The sequence below is a fragment of the Zalophus californianus genome, chromosome 1 (genome assembly GCF_009762305.2).
Source record: "Zalophus californianus isolate mZalCal1 chromosome 1, mZalCal1.pri.v2, whole genome shotgun sequence".
NCBI classification, from domain to species: domain Eukaryota; kingdom Metazoa; phylum Chordata; class Mammalia; order Carnivora; family Otariidae; genus Zalophus; species Zalophus californianus.
This window is the reverse complement of record NC_045595.1, coordinates 152,053,167-152,070,175: the sequence shown is the minus strand read 5'-3', so window position 1 is coordinate 152,070,175 and position 17,009 is coordinate 152,053,167. Positions and strand designations below refer to the sequence as shown.

The 17,009-nt window shown below is 42.5% G+C and overlaps 2 protein-coding genes across 9 annotated transcripts in view; one reads left to right on the top strand and one right to left on the bottom strand.

Moving 5' to 3' along the window:
* Nucleotides 1–5,764, top strand: part of PLA1A (phospholipase A1 member A) — a 33,135-nt gene extending 27,371 nt beyond the window's left edge. For all 4 annotated transcript variants that reach the window (XR_003517927.2, XR_003517926.2, XR_003517925.2 and 1 more), the window contains one exon: nucleotides 4,678–5,764. The gene's annotated coding sequence lies outside the window, so the exon portion shown is untranslated. The remainder of the gene's footprint in view (nucleotides 1–4,677) is intronic.
* Nucleotides 1–17,009, bottom strand: part of POPDC2 (popeye domain containing 2) — a 35,054-nt gene that overhangs the window by 6,214 nt on the left and 11,831 nt on the right. Inside the window, exon 4 of one of the 5 annotated variants that reach the window (XM_027582663.2) lies at nucleotides 11,385–13,178. The exons of 3 other annotated variants lie outside the window; for them this stretch is intronic. In XM_027582663.2, the coding sequence (XP_027438464.1) occupies nucleotides 13,093–13,178 (86 nt within the window). In that variant the 3' untranslated portion in view covers nucleotides 11,385–13,092. Of the gene's footprint in view, nucleotides 1–11,384; nucleotides 13,179–17,009 lie in introns of those variants that run through there. One more of the 5 variants, XM_027582662.1, reaches the window with a different exon arrangement.

The following is a 17,009-nucleotide window of genomic DNA, read 5'->3' as shown; positions in this document are numbered from 1 at the left end:
GATATTGGAGGCCTTCCTCCCACAGAATATATACCAGGAGTATATTTTCACATGTTCCTCATAGTAGTCCTCCAGTAATTCAGCCCAAGAGTCACTTCAGGGAAACTGTAGAGTCTATATTTTTATAGTCTATATTCTTATTTTATATTTTTAAAGAGTCTATATTCTTACTGCATCCAGCTTGCTTGCTTTCTTGTGGAGTTGATTTTTTGAACCTGAATGAACTTTTCATACAACCCAATTCCATTCCATATTATTGTTGTAGTATCTCCAACCTGTCAGGAATTTCTTTTTTTTTTTTTCTCTCCAGACTTAACTACAGAGAACAAACAGAGGGTTACCAGAGGGAAGGCGGGTGGGGGGTGGGGGGTGAAACAGGTGAAGGGGATTAAGAGTAAACTTATTTTGATGAGCCCTGAGTAATATACAGAATTGCTGAATCACTATATTGTACACTGAAACCAATATAACACTGTCTGTTAACTATACTGGAATTAAAATTTTAAAAAAATTTATGGTCCCGTGGTCAGAGGCATGCTGGACATCCCCTCCAAAGAGAAAGACAAACTATTACATCTTTCACCAACTACAATGAAAATGGATGCCCAGTGCCAGGTGGGTGTCTCTGGGTTCTGGAGGCATCATGTTCTACAGCTAGCAATATGCTGATGGCCCATTTCCAGAGGGATAACAGTGGCTGGATCTGAGAGCTGTAAAACAGGAAAGGATTCTGCAGCCAGTCCAGACTGCAATGCAAGCAGCCCTCCTGTTTGAGTCACATGACTCAGTGGATCCCCTGGTGTTATCAGTGGTAGGAAAATATTCTGTGTGAAGTTTGTGGCAAACCCCATTGAAAAAATCACAACATAAGTCCCTGAGGTTCGGGAACAAGGCCATGCCTTCTGGAAAAAAAAAAAAAAAAATTCCCTGTCAGGAATTTCTTATATCCTGATTTTATCCTTTTTTTTTTTAAAGATTTTATTTATGTATTTGACAGAGAGACACAGCAAGAGAAGCAGGGGGAGTGGGAGAGGGAGAAGCAGGCTTCCAGCCAAGCAGGGAGCCCGATGCGGGGCTCGATCCCAGGACCCTGGGATCATGACCTGAGCTGAAGGCAGACGCTTAACAATTGAGCCACCCAGGCACCCCATCCTGATTTTATCCTTAAGAACATTTAGTTCTCCCTCCAAGCTTCATGTAATTTTTATATATTTATCATAAGAATAAATATATATATACAGATAAATATATATATTTATATATATATGCACATTTATATATGACATTTTTATAGACTGCAGTTTTTATATCTATAGCCAAGAACTTGAAAGCCCTACCTCTGACCTACCTCTAGAAGCTTCCTTAAGATTAATCAATACCCTGGGGCTCACCCTTCACATATATTTCTAACTCATGTTTATCTTGACTACTTACATATTATAAGAAAAGTTTCAGTACTTTATATCGACAATGATCCCCTGATTTGAGGGAGAGAGAGAGAAAAGAGAAATAATATGATTAATTGGGTTTTAGCATGACTTAATTCCCAGGAGCCCATGTATGCTCTCCTACTAATTGCTACTTCATTTCCTAAATATATACAAGTGATGTTAGTGATTTGTTCCTGGACTTTGCTGATAACATACCAAGCTTCCTAGGAATCTCTGCTTTCCCTCTTTTTGGTCACTGGAGCAAATGTATCTACCTACCATCTTCTAACTTCTTTTCTTTGGGATTATTCAGTGATCCCCGAACAAAGACCTCAGTTACCCTACAAGGTCTTTCTAAAGCAAGACTGTGATTCAGGATCTGGGTACCAGGATTCATTTAAAGCAGCTGGGTGATCTTTTTCCAATCTTGACCCTCAGATTAATTTCCAAACAAAACACCTCCTCTACATTGTTATATATATATATTTGAAACTACAAAATCAATAGATGCTCATTTTAACAAGTCAAACTGTATAGACATATAGCTGCCATGGCCCTGAGGTAATCTATGTTAATAGCCATATATACATCCTTCTACACATTTCTCCATGCAGATACAAATATATACATACAAAGCTTTTTTTTTAACAAAAATGAAATCGTAGCACACCTATTGCTCTGCAATTTTCCTTTGTCACTTAATAACCTATCCCTCCTATTAGACATAGGTCTAATTTACTCACTGGTTGTATAATAATCCACAGTATGGATCTGCCATAAGTTAGTCAACCATTTTCTTTGTGATGGATATTGAGGTTGTTTCAACTACAAATGATGCCACAATAGATATTTTTGTACATCTCTCTCATTTATTGGTACCCCCATTTCTATATGGTAGATTCCTGTGTGAGAATTGCTAGGTCAACAGATATATCAAAAGGTTAGTAATGGTGGATTACTTTCCAAAAATGTCATACCAATTCACAAACTCTCTGACAATGGTTCAAAGAAAATGTTTTCTTGCAATTACTTATTCAAGTATTTGTCTTCCTAAGCTGAGTTACTCAAATTCCCAAATTTCTCCTCTGGAGTTCCCATGTGGTGTTCAACTGGTTCCAAGTTGGCTGACTCATACCCATCTGTGAAACTGGAATGACACTTTCCTTCAGAACTATAGGGGCCTGAGATTTCATTACCTTTAAAAATGGCATTCATTCAGATGCCATAGTCTCTGAAGAGTGAAACCACTGGGGGGGGGGGGAGCTATAAAGAACTTTAAAAAAATAAAGGCTTATTTATGATTATAAAATTCAACTCATCTAAAAAATTTCAGCCAGGGGCGCCTGGGTGGCTCAGTCGTTAAGCGTCTGCCTTCGGCTCAGGTCATGATCCCAGAGTCCTGGGATCGAGCCCTGCATCGGGCTCCCTGCTTGGCTGGAAGCCTGCTTCTCCGTCTCCCACTCCCCCTGCGTGCGTTCCCTCTCTCTCTGTGTCTCTCTCTGTGTGTCAAATAAATAAATAAAATCTTAAAAAAATAAAAAATAAAAAATTTCAGCCAATACAGAAAGTTAAGAAAGAGAAAGTGAAAAACTAAAACTTCCTGAGCATTTAGTATGGGCCAGGTAGTGGTCTAATCCCTTTATATAAATTATCTCATTAATCCTCCCAGCAATTCCATGTATTACCTCATTTTACCTATGAGGACGCAGAGGGAGAGGGAAATTAAGCACCTCGCCCCTGGTCATGCAGCTAGCAATGGGTGAAATCAGGATTCACACCAAGACACATGCCTCCAGAACCTGGGCTCTAACCACCATGTAATACAGGTTAGCCTGCTCAAGATAGTTTCTAGCACTTGCATCCAAATGTCTTATTGAAACAGAAACTTCCTCAGTCTGGCCCCACTCTGCCTAACTGAAATTACCTGCCCCATGTCCCCCATCATGCTGGAGCCAGCACTGCCCTAAAACATAGTGTGGACGATGTTGCCTCCAGCCTTTGCACCTGCTACCCCCACCATCCCTTTCAGATTCTACCAGGCGTTCAGGGTCCACGATCAGATCAGGTCTATCTCTTCCAGGAGGGCTGACCATCAATATGTCATTTCAGTCAGTAGCTCTGCTGCCTTGCAGTGGTGGTCAATAGTTTCCTGCATGTATGTCAGGCTTCTATAAAGAAATTGTAAGGTCCTTAACAGCAGGGTCTGTGTTTTCTCTTTCTCTGTGTCCTCCATGTTGTAAGCATGCAATAAAAGCTTCTTGAGTGGAATTCGAGACAGCCTTCTAACGATGTAGACGAAAGCAAAGAGAGATCAAGCTTAACTGACCTGAGAGGCTTAACTCCAAGAACGGGTTGGCGTCTTTTCATTTAGTGTCAGAATGGCCTTCATTTATTCATCTTGTTTTAAAATTTTGCTTGCCAGTGTTACATTTTAACCTTTAAAAATTTCTACAGGAGTGGGGTGCCTGGCAGGCTCAGTCGGTAGAACATGTGACTCTTGACCTGGGGGTTGTGCGTTTGAGCCCCACATTGGGTGTAAAGATTAGTAAAAAATCAAATCTTTAAAAAAAAAAACCTCTACAGGACGAAGCTCTGGGTATATAAAAGGAATTATATTGAAACATAAATCTCGTCAAATTGCTGAACTCTCACCCAGTCCCTGCTCTCCTTGTTCGGTGGCCCTAAGTGCCCTTCTCAGAGAGATATACACTGCTGCCCCCGGCCTTAAACATGCCTCTAACCTCACTCGTGGGCACTCTCAGGCCCTGGGGTGACCATCACAGCCCCATCTTTACCCCAGAGAGGTTGGCCTCCTCCCCTCAGAGGGGAGCCTGAAGGTGATGTGACCATCCCTGTGCCTGAGTTCTTCCATTCCCCAGGCCCCCAAATCCTCCCTATCCTCAGCATTCACCCTCTCATTTATGAAACTGTAACTGTTTGCTTTATGGGACCATTCTGTGTCCTGACAACAGCCTAAACTCAACCCATCCAAAATCAACTACACATCTCCCCCGAAGTTGTTCTTCCTCACCTCAACGGTAATAGCCACAACACCACCATCCAACATGCAGGCTTGAAGCCTGAGTCATCTTTGATTTAGAACGCTATAATGCTCAAAAAACAAAAACAAAAAAACAGTCATTATCCTCCTTTCTCCCTCCCAATACCTTATTTACACTTAGACACCATGTCTCTCAATTTCTTCAGAATGTGTCTGATATTTGTCCCTTCCTCTCTGTTCTCTCAGACATGTGGTGAGGTCCTGGATTAGTCAACAAACCACAGAGTGTCAGAGGAGGAAACCAGAGCCCAGAAAGATGGAGGGAATCACCTGAGGTCAAACAGCCACTGGAGAAACAGCACAGCCCCTCTCCCGTTCGTATAGCACTTCCAGACCTGTGCTGCACTTCTGCTGGATTTTAGGAACTCAAAGTGACTCTTCATTACCTGTGACACGTGAGCTTTAGGAACTTTTTAGAGGTTAACAAGGGACAGTGTTTGCTTGGAAGTAAATTCCTGCGGCTACCTTGAAGCTCTGGGTCTTTCCCATGTATCCAGGCCTGTGCCAGTATAAACAGTTCTTATTTTGGACAGAACCGGAGGGTGGAGAGGTAGAAAGAGATCTAGGCAAATATCCAGGGAAGGAGAGCCCATTATGTGAACATCTCTCTTCAAGGCCCTGGGGTCAGGCTGAGTCCAGTGAAAAGGTGCCTACTCTCTTGCAGTTACCAGCCCTCACAACTGTACAACTTCTGGTGTTCACTCAGCCCTCCTGCTCTGGACCCCAACCTCAAGATCATTCCTTCTCACTCTCAGCCCCAGGTTCATTTCAGAAGCTGCCCTCTGCTGTATTTCCTCTCTGGAGAGTACAGGGAAATGGGCAAAACTGGAGACAGGTGATCCCAAAACCAGAATGTCCGTTCATTCGTTCATTCATTCACTCATGTGGCAAATCTTTATTGTAAGCCAACTATGTGCCAGGCACTATTCTGATGGCAATCCTCTTAAAAATAATTGCAATGTATTGAATGCTTACTATGTGCCAGGCATAGTTTTAAGTCTCATTAAACTCCCACAGCAACACATGAGAGGGTTTTTTTTTTTTTTAATTATGTTATGTTAGTCACCATACAGGGCATCATTAGTTTTTGATGTAGTGTTCCATGAGGTTCTTTTTTTATTGCAAACTGAAGTGCAGAGCAGTTAGGAAACCAGACAATGAAAGTGGTGGTGCTGAAATTCAAACCCGGGTGGTCTAGCTCCAGAACTTTGTTTTCTTAACCCTACACTATGTTGATGGGGCATCCTAACTCAATCAACGTCTACTTATGTCATCCCCGTCTCCTTCTTGTTTTTCAAACGTGATTTCCTGGCAATGGCACGGTGTCTGGCCATGATGCATTAAGGTCAGTTTTACTGGGTCAGATAAAGTAACACAGCATAAATAGGAGGGTGTAAAAAATATGTTTATGTTTGTGATGAAGAAATGACAGCTGTCAAATAATTTGAGAGCTCCTGAAGCTGAAAAAGGAGAAGAGAAATAGAAGGTATGTAGCGAATAGTGAGGAATCAGGTTACAAGAAACACAATTCAGGGAAAAGAGAAGAAACCACACCGGAGAAATTAGGGGTGACCAACGCTCTCCTGTCACACACTTCAGGGAGGGGCAGGCAAGCAGTGTGAGCTGTCCACAAGCAGGAGATGGGGGGCAGCAGGCCTGAGCTAATCAGCCTGGCCGGGAGAAACCAAACAGAAAGGATCCTTCCTCAGTCACACATGAGTCAAAGACAAAGTACCCTAGCTCGAAAGGGGGCAGAAGCAAAAGAACACTGGTAAGTGGAACTAGAAGTTTCTAAGATCCTAATCTGACCCATGTTGAAATGTTTAGCCTCTGAGTTTAACAAAGATCTAACAATTACCAACTGAATGCCAGGCACATGGCACTGTGTAAGGTGCTGGGACCAGGGATAAGTAAGAATCTGCCCAACCCTCAGCACCAGGACAGGAAGTCTGGAGGGAGATGAGCTGAGGGAGGTGGTCCCAGAGGACTCTGAGAGTCCTGGAGGGGACAGGTTAATGCTGACAGAGGTGGGGTAGATGGCAGGGACAGTGTGGGAGGGGTGGGGATGCTTGTAGTAGCCTTGACGGATGGATAGGATTCAGAGCAGAGGGATGGTTGGGTAGAGGGCACTTCAGGCCATTGAGCAGCCATCAGCTGGCAGTCAACAGTTGGCAATCGTGTGCTGTGCAGAAGAACACTCTTGGTAAGGATCACGTCAGAAGGGGCGCCTGGGTGGCTCAGTCGGTTAAGCGACTGCCTTCAGCTCAGGTCATGATCCCAGAGTCCTGGGATCGAGCCCCGCATCGGGCTCCCTGCTCTGTGGGAAGCCTGCTTCTCCCTCTCCCACTCCCCCAGCCGTGTTCCTCTCTCACTGTGTCTCTGTCAAATAAATAAATTAAAAAAAAAAAAAAGGATCACGTCAGAGAAGTGAACTAAAAGTGAAATAAAATCCCATGATCTCTAGGGAAATTTCTGAGTGGGAGACATGTGTCAGTGTATGAATTCCATGACAATTAGAAGTGAAACCCCTGAGAGCATTGTTCACATTTTTCAGTCAAGATTTGTAGGGGAGTCTACAGGAAACCAGGGTGTCAAGAATATATAGGGAAGAAGATGCAGAACCTCTAAGATGGATTTGACCCCTCTCCCAAGCAATTCTCCCCAGGCTATCTCTCAGATGTCTGCCTCTCTGTTGCCATCGCCATCCTACATTCTGGCCCTTGGTACCTCACAACCTCACTGACCATTTCAATGGCCAACACTGTTCTCCTGGCTTTGTATTCTCAAGTCTCTCAGAACGTGAACGTTTATGAAACAGCTATACTCTGCCAGGCTCTGTGGTATGCACTCAACGCAACTTCCCTCAGCACTGCTCTGGGATGCGCCATTTTCCTGCTCACTTCCTATTGCCTTTTGATTAGAGCTCAGATACCACAGCTGGTCACTAAGAACCACTGGTTCTCTTCTCTAGCCATGCTTTTCTTGTACCTTCCAGCCTTGGGTCTTTGACTCAGGTATTTCTTTCCCCTGGATTGCTTCTGCCTTGCCTAACTCTGTCCTGGAAGGCACGGCTCAAAGTCAGCTTCATCATGAATCCTTCCTGATTCCAGAAATAGGAAGTGGTATCTTCTGCCGAACTTCTGTAGGTCATATAGTGGTTTCAGCCGCTACTGTAATGTTTTCCACAATGGAGTGACATAGTGCTTATTTGTATGTACGTCAGGGATCCAGCTACATCTTAAACTATTTATGGGCCACAAGAAGCCTATTTACACAGGAACTGAGGAGTCTTCTGCGAAAAGATTAATCCTCAGAGGAGTCAGGCCTTGGTGGGGAGGGGACAGGGTGCCTATGATTCATGTCTCTCCTTTGCTAGAGCTCAAGCTCCTTCAGGACAGATACCCTGAATGATTCACCTATTGAAGTATGTGGTGTCCAGAATAGTGTTTGACAACAAGTGGATATTTAATAAGTATTCATGAGATAAAAAAAGTATTTACTATCTTCTCCTTAGAGCAAATCTGACTATATGTCAGATTTTATTGCTGAAAATATTAAGCTATACCCCAAAGATTTTCTTTTCACATGTGTAACCTCTATTGTGGGGTTAGTGTAGGAGATTCACAAATCTATATCATGTCAAGAATTTTCCATAGAGGGGCACCTGGGTGGCTCAGTTGGTTAGGCATCTGCCTTCGGCTCAGGTCATGATCCCAGGGTCCTGGGATCGAGCCCCACATCGGGCTCCCTGCTCGGCAGGAGGCCTGCTTCTCCCTCTCCCGCTCCCCCTGCTTGTGTTCCCTCTCCCGCTGTCTCTCTCTCTGTCAAATAAATAAATAAAATCTTAAAAAAAAAAAGAAAAGAATTTCCATAGACTGAGTAAATAAGATACTTTGTACCAACATGTCATGCTAGATTTCAAATACATAAAGATACCATTGTGGCGAATTTTAAAAATCCACAAATTTACCTAAAAACCTTATAGGAATCCAGATATCTTTTGCCATTACATATATCATTAGATAATAAAAGCACAACTTATACCAGGTAAGGTCTGTTCCTTTTAAAAACAAAGACAGGGCGCCTGGGTGGCTCAGTCGGGTTAAGCGACCAACTCTTGATTTTGGCTCAGGTCATGATCTCAGAGTCCTGGGATCAAGCCCTGCATCAGGCTCCGTAATCAGCACAGAGTCTGCTTGTCTCTCTTCCTCTGTTCCTCCTCTCTCATGCGCTCACTCTCTCAAATAAATAAAATCTTTAAAACAAAACAAAACAAAAACCAAAGACACACACATTAAAAGAAGTTCCCATTCTGTGAAGCCTCTGGTATGCACCACATGTAACAATAGCCCTGCCTGGGTGGTCCTCTAGCTTAGGGGTGGCACCATATCCCAGATAACACTGAGTCTCAATTTACAATGTATGAGCTTTTTTGTTGTTTGTTTATTGCTTCATTTATTCTCCACAGTAGCCCTCAAGGGTTGACAAGAGAGCCATCGAATTTCTCAAAATAGACAGGGGAGAAATATATTGTGAAATATGTGGGGATGAGACAGAAATCAAACAAGAAAAGAAATACACAGTGTAATTTCAGAAAAAAAAAAATGAGAAAGGAACGTAAGAGCTCTGTGGAACACACTGGAACACAGCTCTATCAAGCACATAATTGAAATCCCAAAAGGAGAAGAAGGAGAAAACAAGATTCTGAAGAGAGTCCAAGCAGAACAAGGGGACAGAAGGTGATGGTGAGGTGAGTGGGTATCTTAGCTGGAATGGTGACAGGGGCTGAGAATGGAATGGCCAGAAGAAGTCAGCCAGGAGAAGTTATGAGGGAAAAGCATTTCAGAGAGAAAAAGCATCTGTAAAGGCCCTAATATAGAAAGCAGCTAAGTATGCCTAACAGGCACCCAAAAGAACAGTATGGCTGAAACATGTTACATAAGAATGAGATCAGAATGTAAAACGGCTGAAGGACAGGCAGGTAGGGCTTTCTGGCTTATAAGTGGCCAGAAGAATAGGACTCACCAATCATGTCTTTTGCTTCCCCCCCCATTTCCCAGTCTCTTTAATCAACAAAGCACAAAGCTGATTATTAAGTGGGTCCATGTGACTGCCTTTAGTCAATGGACTCTGGGCAGAAGTGATTGGTACGTATCCTTTCTGGGCCACAGCATCAAAAAGCTAGCACCAGAACGTCAAACTGTTTCTTTCTTCAGGTGACAGAGCCAGAAGGTCAAAGTAGATTGAATCACTGAGTTGCAACATGATGACAGTTACCCTCATGAGTCATGCAGACTCTCAGTAGACTTTAAGAGAGAAAAAAACCTTTGTGCTATTAAGTCATAATAAACCGATCCTAATATCACATGGTAAGAGGTTTAGATTTTATTCTAAGTATAATTGGAAGCCATTTGAAATTTTGAGCAAGAGAGTGATGAGATCATATACATGTTTAAATGGCCACTTTGCTGTTTGTACAATAGATTATGGGGAGGAGAAACAGGAGAAATCAGGGGACCTGTTGTAAGTCTATTGAAGTTAATTTAGGTATGAAATAATGGTAGCTTGAAATTGGTGGTGGCAGTAAAGGTGGTGAATTGAATCCAGGATACATTTTGAAGACTAAGGTGGATGGAAAGACTCCAAGGTTTTGGGCTTGGGCAACTGAGTGGAAAGAAGATAGAGTAGGAGGTAAGGTTGTTGGGGTGGTACTCAAGAGTTATAAGGCTGTTTGGTTTAAAGATCTCTTCCAAAGAATAGGAAAGAAGAGAGAAAATACTTCCTAACTCCTTTTACAAAGTCAGCATAACCCTGATATCAAACCTGACAATGATATTACAAAATACATAGATTTAAAATTCCTTAAAAAAATATTTGCAAACTAAGTTCAGAATAGGCAAAGAGGAAAATACAATGTAATACAATTAGATTTACTCCAGGATGCAATGTTATTTTAATAGTCACATGTCTATTAATGTAATTCATTAACAGAAGGAGGGAGAAAAATAATCTCAATAAATGCAGAAAATCATTTAATACAATTCAATACTCATCCATGATTAAAAAAAAAAACCCTCAGCAAATTAGGAATAGAACTTCTTTAATCTGATAGGGGTATTATGAAAACCTTATAACACACATCATACTTAATGGTAAAATATTGAAAACATTTTCCTTAAGGTCAGGTATGAGAGAAGAATGTCTTCATTATCCCTTCCATTCATCCCTATACTGGAGGTCCTACCCAGCACAACAGGCATCAAAAGTAAAAGGAGGAGAAGGGGGTGGGGGGAAGATATAGGTTAGGAAGGAAGAAATAAAACCATCATTATTTACAGATGATTTATTTGAATCTATGGAAAATCCTGAAGACTCTATGGATTGATGATTAGAATTAATACATTATATAAACATTTGATTTATAACAAAGAGGACACTGGACACTAGTGGGGATAGGATCATTATTTCAGTAAATAGTGCTCCGTCTATTGGATATCCACTGGAAAATAATTTAATCTTACTTCATACCATACACAAAAATCAAATCCATGTTGATTGTAGCTCTAACTGTGAAATGTAAAACAATAAAACATCTAGAGGGTAACATAGAAGAATATCTTCAGGGGAAGAAAAGATTTTTTGAACATGACACAGAAAGGATGAATGATAGAGAAAAAGATTGATAAATTACTACATTGAAATTAAGAACATATGTTCAGGAGTGTCTGGGTGGCTCAGTCGGTTAAGTGTCTGACTGGTGATTTCGGTTCAGGTCATGATCTCATGGGTCATGGGATCGAGCCCTGTGTTGGGCTCCATGCTCAGTGGGGAGTCTGCTTGAGATTCTTTCCCTCTGCCCCTCCTTCACTCGTGCTCTCTCTCTCAAATAAATGAATAAATAAATAAAACTTTAAAAAAAGAACATGTTCATCAAATGACATGATTTAGAGAAAAAGAGAAGATTCACAAAGTGGGAGAATAAATTTGAATACATATAATATATATAAGCAATGAAGGACTTTTAACTTGAATATTTGAAGAATTATTTTAAGTCGATAAGCAAAAGCATACAAACAAATAGAGAAATGGGTAAGAATAAGAATAGACACTTCACAATAGAGGGTATCTATACGGCTAATAAAAACATGAAAAAATACTCAACCTTATTACTCTTCAGGGAGATGAAAATTAAAACCACAACAATATGCTGTTACCTACACCCAAATGGCTAAAATATTTTTTTTTAAATGACAAGGGTCAACCATTGGGAGGATGAGAAACATCTAGAACTCTCACATACTGCTGGTGGAAATATTAATTGGTACAATCACTTAGGGAACTGTTTGGCAGTATTTACTGTAGTTGAACATACACGTACCCAATACTTGAGTAATTTCAGTCTTAGGTATATGCCGCAGAAATGTACACATATGTGTACCAAGAAATGCATTCAAGAGTGCTTATACCAGTACTACTCATAATCACCCCAAGCTAGAAACAACCCAAATGCCCATCAACAGTAGAATTGACAAATAAATTATGGTATATTCATGTAACAACTGCAACAGCAATTTTGCAAACAGCAACACAATGAACAAACTATTGAGAGAGAGAAAGAGAGAGAGAGAGATGCCCCAGGACTCCCACCTGTTTCGGTCCTCAGCTGTTTGAGTGTCCCCAGATTAGGCCCCAAACATGAGTGAAGAAGTCTTGGAGATGACTCTAGCCCAAGCCACCAATCTGAACATGACAGCATGAGAGACCTTGAGTGAGAATAGCCCAGCGGGGCCCAGTCAAGCCCCACATGCATCAGCAAAATAAACTATGGAAGTCACCATTTCAGGTATGAATGTTACACAACAATGGATAACTGGAATATATGTTGAAGTATTTAGGGAAAAAGTAAAATAGAATGTGTTAAATGTATAAACCCACTTTAAAATATTTAAGGAAATTTAATTAACTGAGTTTGTTAAAGTCCCCCTAAAAACTATTGTTTAATGCTAGGGTCCTAAACAGAACAAGAGATTTGTAAGTTGAACTTAAAAGCTTAAGGGAAAACTAGGTTTTTATTTCTACTTCCATAAATTGAATCTAACTGGAAAAAACAACAAACAAACTAGCAAACCGTGAAAACTTCTTGGCTAGCTGACTTCAGAGACCCTTTCAGACAGTTCCAAGAAACAAGGGAAAAAAGCCCGAGTGATTTATTGAGTGCTTACGAGGTGCCATGCCATGTCTGAGGTGCGTTACCTAAGTCATCTCATTCGATGCTCACAACAACCCTGTGAGATGGGTTTTATAAGTCCCAACTCTACAGGAGAGGCTCAGAGAGCCTCTGGAACTTGCCCAAGATTCTGCAGTTAGTGAAGGATGCAATCAGTGCTTTTGCATTTTTGGGTGACTTCTTCTGGAAGGAATGCTGGTGAGGGCAAATTGGCACAAGTTGCTGGGGGCCCTTGGCGTAGCTATAGCACCGGCGTCTCCTGGGTCTGCTCCGACCTGGCCCATGAGCCTTCTAGTGGGTAAGACGGGGTGTGCACTCAGGTGACCCTCCTGTGAAGATTCGTGTGGCCGGAGAAAAAGGTAGCCTGTGGATCCTTAAAGTTCAGGAGTGTGGGTTGGAGCCAAGGGGGCCTGTCCCCTGGACATAACTTGAGAGTAACTATGGAGAGGAGTTCTAGAAGCTGTGAAAAGAAAAAGAGGCAGGATTTCAGCACTGTGGCTCCAGCTAGCTTGCTTCACTTCCCAGTGTTCTTTTCTGTTTTATCTTCTTCTGCTAATTCCCACTGTTTTAGCTGGACCCAAGGCCTGACATGGTAGGGGCAGTTGTATCCTTGAATCATTTCATTCTAGAAATCAGCTTTGAACTTATTTAGCCCAACCTCTCGTTTTATAGGGGAAGAGACCAAGAGATAAACTCCTGGTGCTTCCTATGAAAAATCTATAGAACTCTTCTTCCTATTTGGCACTACTGAATGAGTTTCCAAAAAATCTGTGTGGCAAAATGATGAGTTTGATAAGGTCCCTGTCTTTTACTTTCACACAGAGACGGGTAGGTGAACGAGGCCTGTAGGACACAAGTAGGAGGACTAGGGAGCCAGCATGGCGGCGGCGGCAGGCTGCTGTGAGCCAGGGGGCGGGGAGGGAGCCACTGCTCCAGCCGAGCTGACCCAACACGGGGCCTTGGTGGGGAGAGCGGTGCTACCACCCAGACACCCAGAACCCGAGGCCCCGGGGCAGCTCCTGCCATGCCACGGTCAAGGACACGTTTTTCGCTCCCGGAGTCTTTCCAGTGGTTTCTGTGGGAAAAGTGCTGTTTAACAAACCTGACAGCTACAACAGCACCTGAGGGCCGCCGCAGAGAGAAATTGCACGCGATGGGTAGAGTGTGAATAGAGTGTGATGGTGTTCTGTCTCCCCCTGAGCCAATGAAGGAAAAGAGGTGAGGCTCTGGCCAGTTGTTGGTTACTCAGGGGCCGAGGAGCTCATCGTCCGTGTTTTCTCTGGGTCTCCGCCTTTTTGCTGACCCTTTTGTTCTCAGAGGCCTCTGCCAGTTGCCACCTTCCCTGGAAAGCCAGACTGGGGGGAAATGAGAGGAAAAATCGTGTGCCTCTGACAGAGGGAGAGGGAGATTGCTAGACAATCCCACACACAATAGGATCATGAAATACCTTACACATTCATCCAGCGCTTTACAAGTTACCAACTACTTTTGTATACATTATCTCAATTACTCCTCACAGCAACCTGCTACCTGTCTACCTATTAGTAGGTGTTAATTATCTATGAGACTATTAGTCCTGTTCTGCAGATGAGCAACTGCTCTTTATGGTGGCTGAGTGGCAGAACCAGAGTCAGATCTTAGAATCACAGAACCATAGCGTCACAGAGTTAGAAGGCACCTTACCAGCAATAACCCAGGGCATTCTTCTCTCAGAGCCTGAATCAACTTATAAGACCTCTGAGATCCCCTCTTCTTCCTGCTTGGCCTCTTCCAATGGTGAGAAACTCACAACTCTATGAGGCAACCCATTATTAACACTGAGCAAAGCCCTTCAGCCCTTACCTCATTTGCCCTCAAGAACTACACCAGATGGAGGCAAATTCTGATTCCCCTTCTTTTTGAAATGTGGGGCTATCGCTCTTGCTCATCTCTTCCAGATTAAACACCTTCAATTCTTTCTACTGTTACTCATGATCATTCATGATGTAGTTACCTGGCACAGTGCCTGAAATATACAGTAGATACTCAAATGTTTGGTGAATTGGTTCTCTGGCCCTTGGTACTATTGTCCTGGTCCTGTGCCCCTTCCCTGACCACAATTAGCCTCCATGTTGTAAGCTGCTTCTCATTTGCTTGCTTATTTATTTAAATAATAGGGAGAAAGGCAGTAACATATGGTTTCTACTTTCAAATCACAGTTTTCAGAATAACTTGGAAACATAATCAAAATTGGCCAGATTTCAAACAGCTTTCAATTAATTTGTGCTAACACACTTGTGATCTGACTTCATTGCTCACTCCAGAGTTGCATTCACTGAGCATCTCCTGTAAGGAAGACACAAAATGGAACATTGTGGAGAGTGTCCCCAGAATTCAAGCATGTTATGAAGGCCGGGTTAATGGGAAGTCTAACTGGAAGACCCTCCATGAATGCCTTATGCTGCAGTGCTGCTTTGTCCGTTAAAAGAAGCAACATTCAATTCTGGGCACCACCAGATTAAAAGATGCACACCGTCTTGAGGGTTGCTGGAGTGATGGGGGGTGTGGGAGGGATGGGGCGGCTGGGTGAGAGACATTGGGGAGGGTATGTGCTATGGTGAGCGCTGTGAATTGTGCAAGACTGTTGAATCACAGACCTATACCTCTGAAACAAATAATACATTATATGTTAAAAAAAAAAAAGAAGATAGCAGGAGGGGAAGAATGAAGGGGGGGAATCGGAGGGGGAGACGAACCCTGAGAGATGATGGACTCTGAGAAACAAACTGAGGGTTCTAGAGGGGAGGGGGTGGGGGGATGGGTTAGCCTGGTGATCGGTATTAAAGAGGGCACATATTGAATGGAGCACTGGGTGTTATATGCAAACAATGAATCATGGAACACTAATCAAAACCTAATGATGTAATGTATGGTGATTAACGTAACATAATAATAAAAAAATTAAAAAAAAAGAAATATAGACCAGAATAAAGCTAAAAAAAAAAAAAAAAAGATGCACCGTCTTCCAAAGAGTGCTCTAATGGAAGCCCAGACTATTTTTAGCTGGTCTTGGTGTGAGGGACAAGCACCGTGTCATTGTGATGAAGCTGTGTCATTCTCAATGAGGCTGAACTCAGCCAGCTTCTTGCCTCTTATGTAAATGCTATGCCAGGATGAGCAGCACTGAGCTTATAATGCTGGTAACTGCAGGGCCAGGGAACAGAGGGTGAGTTGAGCCCTGCATTATAAAGGACAAGTAGTAAATTGCTACCAATCACAAGAGACTATGCTTACTCATTAAAGGAATAGCCCTAGAAGGGGCCTGATGGCAAATTAAGTCAAACCAAGCACCCCAAAACACAAGTCCAGAAAAGGATCTCTGGTTTAAATTATCCCATGATCACAGACTGAATTGAAAGCCATCTGAAATTTGTACAACTTGACCAGGTTTTCAAGTTGCTCTCAAAACTCGGTGGTTTGGAAGTAAATAATATGTTTTTTCCTTTCTATTACCTAAATAAACAAAACATTGAAAAACCTACTCTCTTTATATTGCCAATACCACTACTTTAGAAAAGGAGTTATATGAGCAGTTTTCTCCTCTCGAGGTTCAGAAAAAGCTGGATTTGAAGGGAGGTATTTCATATGAGAGTCTTAAGGGTGGAGGAGCTTTGAGACTGAGTGGTGACCTCCTTTCACATAGAGCATCCGCACTTGTCATCACATGGTAGGGGGTAGACTCTTCACAGGTGCAGCATGGGGGGAACTTCTAATCAAGCAGGACCCTCCATTCAGCAAGCAGGACAGTCCCAAGTCAAGAGAAATAGTAGTAAAATATGGCAGAGGGTTTTGCTGAAAGACACTCGGATGTCCTGGGGCCTGTGTCCATTATATTGCTGACTGTTTCTCTTTTCCTCTTCCGAACAACTCATCCATTGCCTTCTTACATAAATTCATTAAGACCTTTGGGGTCCAGCTGGTCCAACACACTCAAGCACAGAAAGTGAGGTTTGGAAAGGTCGTGTGGTTTGCAAAAAGTAGCAGACCCAGACACAGAAGCCAGGACTGCAGGCGCCCAGTCTGGCTCTCTTTCTGGTTTATCATGCTGTGCCTCCTAATGTCTGGGAAAACTCGTGCAGGAAATGTGTAGCCACCTACGGCTGGGAATGTTCACACCTTCACTCGAATGGTTTTATCTACAGGCAGAGGGTGAGGTACTAATCTTGGAAGAGTATGGATTAAAGACCAAGATGAGGGTGCAGGGTGGTTTAGGAGAAAGAGCAAGGCAGGAAAGTGGGGGGAAAAGGAAAAG